At 37.2% G+C, this 13,374-nt stretch overlaps 1 protein-coding gene across 9 annotated transcripts in view; it reads right to left on the minus strand.

Annotated features, from left to right (window-relative positions):
- The window catches only part of MFSD1 (major facilitator superfamily domain containing 1), a 31,775-nt gene that overhangs the window by 12,478 nt on the left and 5,923 nt on the right, over positions 1 to 13,374 (minus strand). For all 9 annotated transcript variants that reach the window (XR_012129397.1, XR_012129398.1, XR_012129399.1 and 6 more), the window contains 8 exons: positions 12,338 to 12,446; positions 8,287 to 8,389; positions 6,482 to 6,580; positions 5,928 to 6,039; positions 4,970 to 5,026; positions 4,477 to 4,633; positions 3,124 to 3,221; positions 2,409 to 2,521 (listed from right to left, as the gene is read on the minus strand). Coding sequence is in view for 6 of the 9 variants with exons in the window: in XM_073232158.1 (XP_073088259.1) it covers positions 2,409 to 2,521; positions 3,124 to 3,221; positions 4,477 to 4,633; positions 4,970 to 5,026; positions 5,928 to 6,039; positions 6,482 to 6,580; positions 8,287 to 8,389; positions 12,338 to 12,446 (848 nt within the window). In the remaining 3 variants the exon portion in view is untranslated. The remainder of the gene's footprint in view (positions 1 to 2,408; positions 2,522 to 3,123; positions 3,222 to 4,476; positions 4,634 to 4,969; positions 5,027 to 5,927; positions 6,040 to 6,481; positions 6,581 to 8,286; positions 8,390 to 12,337; positions 12,447 to 13,374) is intronic.

The following is a 13,374-nucleotide window of genomic DNA, read 5'->3' on the forward strand; positions in this document are numbered from 1 at the left end:
TTTTTGCTTCCTTCTTATGCTCCACAGATGAGTGAAATCATTTGGTACTTGTCTTTCTCCACAGGGCTTATTTCACTGAGCATAATACCCTCTAGCTCCATCCATATTGTTGCAAATGGTAGGATTTGTTTTCTTCTTATTCTTATGGCTGAATAATATTCCACTGTGTATATGTACCACCTCTTCTTTATCCGTTCATCTACTGATGGACACAGGTTGGTTCCATTTATTGGCTATCGTAAATAGTGCTGCGATAAATATAGGGGTGCATATGTCTTTTTGAAACTTGGCTCCTACATTCTTAGGGTACATTCCTAGGAGTGGCATTCCTGGATCAAATGGTATTCCTATTTTCAGTGTTTTTGAGGAACCTCCAGACTGCTTTACACAATGGCTGAACTGGCTTACATTCCCACCAGCAGTGTAGGAGGGATCCCCTTTCTCCACATCCTCGCCAATATTTGTTGTTCCTTGTCTTTTGGATGTTGGCCATCCTAACTGGTGTTAGGTGATATCTCATTGTGGTTTTAATATGCATTTCTCTGATGATAAGCGATGTGGAGCATCTTTTCATGTGCCTTATCATCTGAATTCTTCTTTGGAAAAGTGTTTGTTCATATCCTCTGCCCATTTTATAATTGGGTTATTTGCTGTTTGGCTGTTGAGGTGTGTGAGTTCTTTACTGAATGACACCATGTCCATTTTACAAATTAACCAAACATTAGCACATGACCATTAGACTCCAAGAGGCCCATTCTTTGGATGTTAACCCCTTGTCGGATATGTCATTTACAAATATATTCTCCCATACTGTAGGATGCCTTTTTGTTCTGCTGATGGTGTCCTTCGCTGTTCAGAAGATTTTTAGCATGATGTAGTCCCATTTGTTCATTTTTTATTTTGTTTCCCTTGACCGAGGAGATACTTTAAGGAAAAAGTTTTTCATGTTTATATTCAAGAGATTTTTGCCTATGTTTTCTTCTAAGAGTTTTATGGTTTCATAACTTATATTCAGGTCTTTGATCCATTTTGAGTTTACTTTTGTGTATGGGGTTAGACAATAATCCAGTTTCATTCTCTTGCATGTAGCTGTCCAGTTTTGCCAACACCAGTTGTTGAAAAGGCTGTCATTTCCCCACTATATACCCATGGCTCCTTTATCATGTATCAATCGATACAATATATGCTTGGACTTATATCTGGGCTTTCTAGTCTGTTTCATTGGTCTATGGGTCTGTTCTTGGGCTTCTCCATCTTTTTAAGTGTTAGTACTTTCCATTACTTCCCAAAAATTCCTGCCAGCCTCTACACTGTTTATCTTTTACATGGAATCATACAGAAGTAATCCTTTGGACAGTTTCAATCTGAAAACACCATGTCCATTTTATAAATTAACCAAACATTAGAACATGACCATTAGACTCCAAGAGGCCCAAAGCCAGTGAAGACCACAGAAAGTCAAGTGCTTGGCTTTGTGTGACTAACTTAAGTTACTTTTTAAGTTAATATGCCAACAAATGGCATAGTATTTGTTTTGAGAACCAAATATATTAGAACTAAATTAAACTACATATTAAAACAGCATAACCAGGCAATAACGCTTTCATGATCTAGTATTCTGAATTCTTACATGACATGCTTTTTTAAAACAACTAATATATATTTTTTTAATTTGATGTGCTTATTTCTAAACTTATGAGATAATAAAATGCACTCAGATTATTCATAAGCTTAGTTATCTGCAAATACCACATTTCAAATATAATCTTTATTTTCTATAAATGAAAATGAAGTTTGATAAAATCATCCCTGGGGTTTGCCATTTTAAAGCCATGATATCAAAGTTTTACAGACATCTTGATTATGTTACATGATAATTTTTTTCAGATGAATACAATTTATGCATATGGTGAAGACTGGCAATGGAAAAATACTGATTTATTTTTGTAATTTTCAAAAGTTTCCTAATGCTTCCTATTTTTAACCAATGAATCATTACAGATAAAAAGGAAAGCAATTTAGAAGTGCACTCACACCTAAATCACACCAATGTCCACACATTCACACCAGGGTCATACTCAGGACCCTTCAAATGTTTCCACTTTAAAGAAGAAAATGTTTTTTAAAAACCATAAATATTTAAAACAGAATATAAAGCAGATTTCCATTGCTGCCTTTAAGGACAGGCATCTCTTGAAAAATGCATGAGTAAGAAAAAGAATAGGAAAGTCACCAGCTGGGACATTCTAATTCACAGACTAAGAATCAGGCAATTCTGAGAGATAAATTTAAAGAATTTTATTTGAAAGAAGAGAAAAAGAAAAGTAACAACACAGACCTAGAAGTATAAATGAAAACATTCTGCTATATACTAAAAGAAACTACATATTGCCTCACGGCACACTTACAAGAAACACAGGCAATGAAGAAAACTTCTAAAAACAAGTATCCCCGAGTATCCAATATCATGCCAGCAACAATGGAAATGATTGCCAACCCAAGATTCTGAATGGACTGCATGCTACAATTTAAGAAATAAAAAAAAATACATTTCAATTTCAAAGAGTAAATTCACTTCAAATATTACTATCTATAAACCACATACTATTAGTGTTAAGCCATGCTTTCAACCAGGGATGACCTGATTAGGTGTGTTTTTTATCCCATGACTATTTCCATTACTAGACTTTATGCTCAAGGGTAAGGGGTCCTGACTTAGTAAGTTCAGTGGAAAGCCAACATTTTCCTGCTGAATGAAAGAAACAGCTAAGTGAACACCAACCAACGATGGAGTTTCCCGCTTTTGCCTTTTGGGCCAGAGACCAGAACTCACCTTCTTAGTTAGAAGCCCTCAGATAAACAGGCAATGGAATGGTAATGCCAGCGATTACCTCTGATAGGTTAGTTTCACTTTAACACTCCTACTGGAGGCTTTGAGCATTTTTGTTGCCACAATATCATAAATAATATCATAAATAGATTAACTTACTTGTCTAGTTATTTCTAGATTCAGAGCAACATGAAAGCCTGAAGATGGCAATTCAGGACACCTGGAGTTTTATATGATAATTAAATTCATAAAGCAGAGACAGACATTATACAATTCACGGTGCAAATACTTACAAACCATACGCAGTTCCCAGCTGATGTTCAGGAACTACAAATGCCACCATCGGCCACAATGCACAGGCAAGCAATGAATAGGAGATTCCCAGGAGACACTACAGGAAGTAATACAGAAAAGGGTAAAAGGTGATTTAACTTTGATGCAGATTAGCAAAAGCAACATAATAGCTAATAAATGAATATTCATGCAAAGTTATTACAATTAGGCTACAACTCATATTCAATATAAAAAATTCCTGGCCCTAACAATATCCCTCTAGTAACAAAATACACACACACACAGTCTTAACCATTTTGTATTATATGCATATGTAACTGGCTGGGCCCAGGGGACAGCCCAGGGTACCAAGGAAGAAATAAAGCTAATTTGTAAAAAGTTATTACCAATGTTTCAGACAAGCTAATCTTCCAGTATTTACCAGGAATTACAAATGAAGCAATCAAGACAACATTATGCCAATAGCTCATCATCCTACCTCTGATTCATCAACAACCAAGTGGACAGGAGGGCAGAGAACCAACCACCACCACTGCTTGTTAAACATCATCTAATACTGATTTTTTCATCAATTAAAAAAGAAACCTTATGATTTAGATTAAAGTCAGATCATCTACACCTATCAGATTGGCAGAGATTAAAATACTGCCAAGGTCCAATAACAGCAAGGATACTAAGACACAGATACACATCACTGGTAAAGCTATGTTTCTATAATTATGAAAAGTCATTAGAGGAAAAGTTCCACAATTTCTATAAAGATGCTAAATGTGGAAAGCCGCTGTCTAGTCTCGCAATCTGTCCTGCAGAATTTTCACCAAGTGCACAAATACGTACGTTCAAGATACTCGTAACAGAAATGCAGCATTTCAGCCTGTGGTCTTAAAACAGACATTTTGAAGAACAAATACAAAACTTGATGAACTTACTGCTTTTTGACCTACTAAGAGCAATGACAAAAGAATGCAAAATCATGGATACTGGGCTGATAGTTTTATGTTTGTTTTTTTGACACCTATGATGGAATGACTTCTTTTAATGAAGTACAGAAAAATAAATGGAACTAAATAGATGGAGCTAGTTAAGAATTTTGGCTTTTATAAGACTATTTTATCTCAAGTTCTGTTTCAGCATTGGTTACTCTGTTAAATAAGCCAGATGCAATTAAAAATACCTTATGCATTAATAATCAATATTTCTATATCTTAAAAATAATTATTTCATAGAATTTGAAACAAAGTCATTGTTTTCCTCACTGTCACAAGCTCTGCTTGTTTGGCTCCTGACAGTCACTTTACAGACCCTTCCTTGAAGCCAGGACTAAGCCCCCCAGGTGTTAACAGAGACATTACCATAGCAATCCAAGGGTTCCACAGAGTAAAGGCCAGAAGCACGTGGGAAGCAAGAGTGGTCACCACTGCACACAGGACCCAGATGATGTTCTTTCCTGTTTTATCCACCAGGAACCCAAATATCGGGGACATGGGAGCTGATATGACGTACACAATACTGCCCAGAGAATAAAAAAGATACTTAATGAAATATATCACAAGTATAGAAAAAGAAATCCAAAGAGTCCCTAAAACCATTAGGCGAGCAAATTCTAGCTCATTTAACTTAATATTCTTCTAAAATGGTCATTAGTAAATAGAAATATAAAGATATAAAGAGTGGCCCAAGACTTCTTTGGTTTTCCATTAATGCACAGATGGCCACTTAGAATCAAGTCCCAATAACTTCTTGGTTTCATACTGTGGAAGTTAGGTCACAATGTCTCTTTTATCTCATATAATGTTTGATTATAATTGAAGACCCACACTAAGCACTTAAAGATAATTGAAATACCTGTTAATAGCACTTGCTGCCTGGGAAGAAAATCCAAATTTCTCCATAAAGAAAACTCTAAGATAAAATGAGAGAGAGAGAGAAATAAGCACTTTGGAGAAAACTACTCTGTTTTTAAAAATAAAGGCAAAATAAAACAGAATAAAAATAACTCTTTAGTCAACTTTCTTTTGTGATACTGTTTTCCCATCTTGTCTGAGATTCATCTTTCAGCAACTGGCTAAAGCTTTAGAGTTAACACAATTATTTCATTAACTAAATAAAATACACTGATGCCTATTTTTTTTCCCTTTTACTTATATAGCAAAGAGTACACACAAATCTTCAAAAAGCCAAACATATTACTACAGGGAATTAAGACGGCTTCTTTTTCTTAAAAGTAATACTGGACAGATTCTTTACTAAGTAACAGATAGAATTCTTATCTCAAATTATTTAAAATGACAGCCTGAATTTAAACATTATGATTAAGAAGACACACCCCCACACTGCTCTGTCTAGGCAGCTGTCAATGAAAACTGATGAGGGGTACAAGAGGAAGCAAAAAATTTGATATGAACCCTGAATTTGGGTATGGCAGAATTACCATCCAGTAAATGGAAATGTGCCCAGTCACTATGAGCCAGTGCACTGTCCCCATTCTTAACAAGAAGCTTCCTAACAAAGAAGAAGTAAGAAGAGGAAATGACATGGCACACTAATCCAAACTCAAGCATTAAAATACATCAATATTACAAAACAGAAGTGTTATTAGGTATTTTCAAGAAATAATAAAAGTATTAAACCAATACTAAACCTTAACCTAAGAAAATCAGTTGTATCCCAGGATGCAAAACAATTCCTGGGTAAATATAAATTTTAACTAGAGAAACAAGATTTAACAGCTGGAAAAATTACATTTATGTGACAATTCTCATTATAATTTAATCAAAAAAATGGAATGCTAGAGAATACTCACTTCCCAAGGCCAATAAAAGGGAACACAGCAACATAATAGCACACACAGATGATAAATATGAGCCACAGCGATAAGGAGAAGTCCTTAACATCTGTTAATTTAATAACTTCACCTTAGAGAAGAAAGGGAAGAGGCTATCAGCATAATTTTTCATATCTGTCAAGATTAATCTTCTTTTATCATGTGATTAACCTTTGCAATTCAGTTAAAAAAATACATTTCTCAGTAAATTACTGGAACATAGTTTCTGGGATGATGTAAAAAGACATTAGAAAAAGCAAAATCTAAGATTAGTATCTACCTTCCTGCTCTCTTCCAGAAATACTCACCAGTTTGCAAAAGCACAATCAAGAATGTAAATTCTGCTAAAAACGCCTAAGGGGAAAAAAAGTTACCCCAAATTTAGACAAGTCTAATAGATTTGGAAATAAATAAAAAGCATGTATTAAGCCTCACTGGGTTTGTAACACTACATTTTGAACGTATCTCATTGTAAATTATCTCAAAAGGGCCATAATACCCCAAAACACCCCTTTGCTTGCATTGAGACCTACCTGTTTTCCCTTGATCTTTATGAAGGATTCTTTCTGCTCTCTGATCCAAGTAAGCAAGGGCCAGGGCACAGATTAGTGAAAGAATACACGTTATACCCCCTATAATAAAGAAAAAGAGAGATTTTTAAAAGAGAACCAAACTGAAGGTTGCTAAAAGACAGCATATTACATTAATAACATAAAACTTAGCAAAGGAAGGGCACGTGGTAAGCACTCTGCAAACAGTAGTTGTTATTACTGTGTTATTTCCCAGCTGGATGGCTGGAGATTAGAGGGAAAAGACTAGAACAAACCAGTCTGGTCTTATAATGAAGAAAACTGATGACCAGCTAGCAAATTAGTCCTCATTTCTTAATTTAGTCCAGGTCCTGATTATTGACAGATGCTAGGGGGAAAAAGTATAAAAGCAAAGTCTGATTCTGTGCTCACCTCATTTTCCTTCTGATTCCTTCCCAAAGTCTGTAATCCTGCTTCTACCCTCTACAGCCCAGAGGCCCCACCCTCCCACGACACAGCCCATTCAGGCTCTGAGTAGTCAGGATTACTCAATGATGCTGGTCTCCTGTCGTTTAAGTAAATCAGGACAAAGACTGAATAAAGTTTACACATGTCTTAAGAATTTTAAAAAGAAGCTCTGGAAAATAGATGAATCTTTAATTGGCTGACATATTATGATCCAGTTGAAAAACTGCTGAAATAAGTCTGCAGACGTGGGTTCTATTTCTGACACTAAAAAACTGAATAATCTCAACCATAGAACTTAACCTCTCTGGGCTTCAATTTCCCTAACTGTAAAATTAGAGGCTTTGATTTGACAGCATAGATCTTTTCTGGCTCTAAAACGCTTTAAAACTCTCAGATTCTGCATTGTGGATGCAACTAGAAGGAATACTGAAAAGCATCTGAGAGTAAGGAATAATCTTAAGAAAAAGAATTGGAAAAGGAAAAGGGAAGAAAGAATCTCTAGATACAAGTTGCCTGTTTAGGATTACCTTTCCACTGTCCTCTTTTTACCAGATTGAAACAAGGAATTATAAGGAATAAAAGATGACAGAGAACACAGAGAACATCCACCCCTCCATTCCACAGGCCTTTAGAGCTCTGCAAGCAGTCCTGTACATACTGCGGGGCTCAGACAAATCCACTGTTCAGAGAAAAAGCACTCGCGGTGAGTCCAGAGGGCCTCATACACTTCTCAGTGACCCACCCAGCCACCAGCACAACTGAGTGCTGGCAGACAGCATTTAGGGCCAGAACGGACCTATACACTTCTGGTCAAACATCCACAGTGTTATAGCAGGGTAACCTGAGACAGAGTTTAACTTCCTTGTTTAAGATGACAGAACTAGTTTTAGCCAGGACCAGAGCCTAAGTTCCCGACTCCCAACTTAGTGGGTCTCCCACACTATCATATCACCTCTGACTTATGTAGAATCTAAGCTCCATAGGTATCCTAACTGAATTTGATCAAAGGAAATGATCTCTCTCTGCTATTAATTAACACCTTACATGTGAAACTTCCTGATTGTTTTCAGAGTCTTTACATACACTCCTTTGCTCATCAGAACAATGCTGAAGTAAACAAGGTGGTACAAGATCCTCCATTTTAAGAAAGTAGAAACAAAAACACAAACAGGGTGAATAATTCACTATTTCTACTAGGCCCAAGAACTAATGAACTCTGCAGATGAGACTACAGCCCTAGTGGTCTAAATTCAATTCCACTGTTCTTCCCCATCGGCCACAATACTTCCTATGACAAACAAGGAGAAGAAACAAAATGTGGGACATCAAGATTCACTAACCAATCATAAGTGTGACCCCAAGGGTTGTGTGACCAGTAGAACCCAATGAAGTTTCAACCTTAGCATACAGCCATCCCATGAGGTTCATGTTTACTGTACTTCCCTGAAAGATAAGGAAAAAAAAAATCAACACAATATTCATTTATATCTCTACCATGTTCCAAAAAAAAAGGATGTGAGATGGCTTAGAGAAATAGCTATAATAGGATCCAGATTAAACAAGAGATCATTTTTTAAAAATATAAGGAAACGAACTAGGATAAAGCCACAGATAAGATTACCACACAAAAAAATGCCAATTTATAGAAAATGCTAGTGTTCAAAACAGCTCAGTACATTTAGGACTTTCTAGTAGCCAAAGCAAAAATGAAACATGAGTAACAAAAGTTTACAGGGTACTTAACACAAAAATAAACCTTAGCTCAGCAAATGCACAGCTTTTCCTGATACTGAAAGAAAAAATTCATCCCTAAGAGGGCAATGAAATTTACAGTAGATAATATCCTCATCCATTTATGCATACATTTAGCAACTACTGAGCCCTGATTATATGCCAGTCACTGTTATAGGTATTGGATTTATAATAAAGAAGATAAAATTTCTAGCTCTCATAAAACTTACATTTTGCTAGGGTAGAAGTAAAACATGTAGTATATTAAATAGTGACAGGTGCTTTAAAATATAAGGAAAAAATAAAGCAGGGAAAGAGAATATAAATAGGTGGAGATCTCAATGAGAATGTGACTTTGGAGTAAAGATTTGAAGGAAGCCAGCTGTGGACTACCTGACGGAAGAGCACAGCATTCCAGGCAGAGGGACCAGCCAGGGCACAGGCCCAGAGAGGTGGGCTGCTCAGTATGCTGAAGGAATGGCAAGGAGGGCAGAGACTGAACAGCACAAACGAAAAAGGGAGAGGATGAGATGCAGTTCCTGGAGAGGAAACGGAGGTGGGGGGAGCTATAGGCAATAATGACTTTTGGCTTTTATTCTGTGTGAGATGGCAAGCCACTGGGGTTTTGAGTAGAGAAATGGCATGATCCTATACGCGTTAACAGATGCACTCTAGCTGCTACATTCAGAACAGACCACAAGTGGGGATGAAGATAGAAGGAAAAACATAAGTTAGGGGACTACTGCAATAATCCAGTTCAAAGATGATGGCTCTTGGACTAGTGGCTGTGGTGAGAAGTGGCTGTAATATAGATATATTTTTATGGTAAAGCCAGTAAGATTTGCTAATGGAAAATACGTGGAGTTGGTGGGGGTGGAGAGAGTAGTTCAGGATAATACCAAAGTTTTTGCCTAAGCAACTGAAGAGTCACCCATAACTGAGGATAAGAAAACCAAGGCATTAGCTGGCTTGGGGGGATGACAGGTAGAATATCAATAGCTGGGTTTGGGCCATGTCAAGTCTGATATGCCTACTAGACATCCATACGGAAATGTCATGTAGGAAGTTGCACAAACAGGTGTGGAATTCAGAGGAAAGGCCTATACAGATGATATAAATTCAGAAGCAAAAACATGCTACTTAAAACTTCAAAACCATATTAGGTCACCAAAGAAGTGAGTGTCAAAAGAGAGATGTCCAATGCCCAAGCCCTGTGGTACTCCCAAATTTACAAGTCGAGAAAATTGAGATGAAACCATCAATGGCAGTAAAAGAGGTAGACAGAAAGGCAAGAGGAAAACTATGAGACTGTTGTGTTCTGGAATCCAAGAGAAAAAATCAAGGAATGGGAAGTGTCAACTGTGCTAAAGCTACTGACAGGCCATCCACTGAGGACTGAGAAATGAACATGTCCTCAATAATGTCAAAGTTCATATGGCTAGTTCTTACAGAATGCTAGCCAGTGGCACTAACAAATGAGCAATAAGGTATAAATGGAGACCTACTGGAATCTTTCCCCAATATCACTGAAAATATAAGCTCCTCAAAGACATGGATGTTGCCTTAATAATACTTTAATTCTAAAATACCTAACATGATCTGGCTTAGCAAGTATTGACTAAGCATTTGTCGAAAAAAATGAGTTTAAAATAAAAGACAAAGGAAAATCAAAAGGGTGTTTGACTTCCAAACCCCAGCTAAGACATGAATGATAAGAAAAGTGAGACATCCACTGCCTGAAAGGTGTAATTAACAGTTCAAGTGTCTAAAAGCAGACAAACTCACAGCTCAGGCAACAGAAAAGTCATGGAGAGGGAAAGCCAGAACCCGTGTGAGCATTCTGAATATGCACAGGTACAAGAGAAACACAGAGAGTGAAACCCCATCTGCTCCAGCAGCTCTGAAATGGAATCCTTTGGCCTCATACATTTCACAAGGACCCTAAACACACCAGTCAGATCAGAGCCAAGCAACCTGGCTGAGGGTGGTGTGTCTGCCTGAGCTCTGGCTCACTCCCACCTCCACCTCAGGTTTCCCCACAACTCCAATAACCCCCACTCTGCCTCTCAGAAGCCCCTCAGATTCCTTTCTAGAAATGTGGGGCTCCTCAGAACACAGCAGAATGGTTCATAATTAATTTGTAAGCACACAGAAAAGAACCTGAAGATTACTAGAAACCACAATTGAGTCACTGAGAATGAGTCTTACTCAACTGATCCTTTCCTCCTTTGAAAAGTTATTAGACACTGAGATCCACAAACTGCTACAAACATACCTTGAATTGTATAAGATACATAATGAAGTACTCAGAAAATCCTTGTGGATAAAATTTAGAAAATATAATTATCACACCAGTTATCAACGAATTACAAGTTAAAATAATATTTAGGTGTTTCCTATCAAATTGATAAAATCACTTTTTAAAAGTGATAATAGCCTATACTATCAAAGCTATAATAAAGAGGATCCTCTCATATCCCACAGATGAGGATAAAAACATCTCTAAGAGGATAATATGGAAATCTATCTTAGCAATCCTAAGAAACCCTAACAAACTCTCTGACTCCGTAATAATTCCATTCCTAGCAACCTAGCCTTAGGAAACAATCAGAGATGCCAGTTTTGTAGAGTGTGGGACAAGATCACTATTTATAATAGTGAAAAATTAGAACCTAGGTATATAAGAACCAAGAAATGTTCAGTGACATGCATTATTTCATAAGATGAGATATTATATTAAAAACTTTTAAAACTTTTTGTACTAGATTTCTTCTTCCCTAAAAATGTTAAAGCATTTTCATGCCATTTATTAGTCTCTGAAACCTTGAGTTTTAATGGGAAGGATTTTTTTTAAAAACCTCTATTTAGAGGAGTTTTAGTGAAAAAAATCTAACAGGATTTGGGTCTGCCAAAACATCTTACAGGCTGCATTAACAAAAACATATTATTATTCCCTTGGGTATCCTATCAGATCAAGCCTGAAACACCATGGTCATTTCCAAGTTCCAAATGCTGGGAGGACAGGCCACCTGTAGTAAGTTCAGGGGCGTGATCACTATGGTCAGGTAGCTGAAACCTGTGTCCTATGGCTCAACCATAGGAAATGGGCATGTCTGACCAAGAACTTAAAGTGTTGTCTTCATAAGTAAAGTGTTAGTGCACATTAGAGGAAATAAACATTAACTAGAGGGCAAGAGGCTGAGCTATCAGTAAAAACTACTTGTGCAGGCAGATTTCATCTCTATATGAGTTTGAGCTTCATCAAGTTAACTAAGTAGATGGGTTTCCCCATCACACAGTGAGTTTCCAATCACTGCAAATGTGCAAGCCAGTCTTGGACAGCCATATGTGAAGACTTTCATAGCAGGAATGTCTAAAATGGCTAATGAAATTAGACAAATAGATCTAAGATCCCTCCCAGTGCTCAGAATCTTTAAACTAAAGAATGCAGAACTAGCCATTTCAGACTGTTTCCTAATTGAAATAAGGTTAGAAATGCCTTAATTAAAGTTAGTAAATGTTATACTATGGTCTAGAGAAATATATAAAAAAGCAATTTATCATACACAAATATACTTCATCCTGTAATTTTTAAGCAGTGACTATAAGACTAAATAAATATTTTGTGTCCTACTTGGCTTCATTGTTTGTCATACTTACAATTCTAGCCATGCTAAGTTGGAGTCCAAATACCAAGTTTAATTCTTTGCCTTTAAACCAACTCACAGCATATGTATTCTGGGCAACTGCTAAGGACTCCCCACCAATCCTAAAAGAGATGAAAGGAAGAAAAGTCACAGCTTTTAAAGAAATACCACAGTTACCTAGGTCGGCTTGTGACTACTTCAATCAACAAATATGGTGGGAGGGGCACTGTGTTATCCCAAGGCTGGGTCATAAAAGGTGACATCTGCCTTTTAACTTAAATATTCACACTTGGAGCCCTGAGACACCTTGTCCGAAGTACAACCACCCTGAGTCCGCTATGCTATGAGAAAGCCAAACCACACAAGGTGGCCATATGTAGGCCCTCAAGCCAGCAGTCATAGTCTTCCAGTCATCCTAGCCCAGGTGCCAGATGTGTGGGTCAACAGCTTTTGGATGATTCCAGTACCCTGCTTTCCATGAACCTCCAGACATCAGGTGCAAAAACGAGACAGCCATGCTGCACCCTGTCCAAATTCCTGACCCACAAAGTCCACAAGCACAGGGTAATGGTTACTTTATACTGCTTAGTGACAGGGAATTTGATATGCCACAATAATAACCTTGATGAGCAAAAAGGATTCTGAGTTAGCACAAAATCATCTATATGTCATATAAAATGTCCATGTGAGGAGAGTGGTCCATACCTTGTGAAAACACAAAAATTCACTTTCAAGCCACTATCTTCTACATTTGACATTCTCCTACTTCCTGGGTTTTAATTTTCCTTAAGTTCTACATATTGACCATTTCCCCTTCAGGCCTTCAATGCAGAGCTCCCTATCCTAACACAAAGTCCTCCTCACAACTCTGTCCTATTCCAAAATTATTTCCCCTCTCTTCTACTAATCCAAATTCTATCCTAATGTCAAGGCTCACTTTGTCTTTGAGGCTATTTCTGACCACACTTCCATCTGTGAACCCTTTTCATATTTTATACACATTTTTCTTTCCTTCCCTCTCAGTTAAAGCATTTTTGGGGGATATGTTCC

The sequence above is a fragment of the Manis javanica genome, chromosome 3 (assembly GCF_040802235.1).
Source record: "Manis javanica isolate MJ-LG chromosome 3, MJ_LKY, whole genome shotgun sequence".
NCBI lineage: Eukaryota > Metazoa > Chordata > Mammalia > Pholidota > Manidae > Manis > Manis javanica.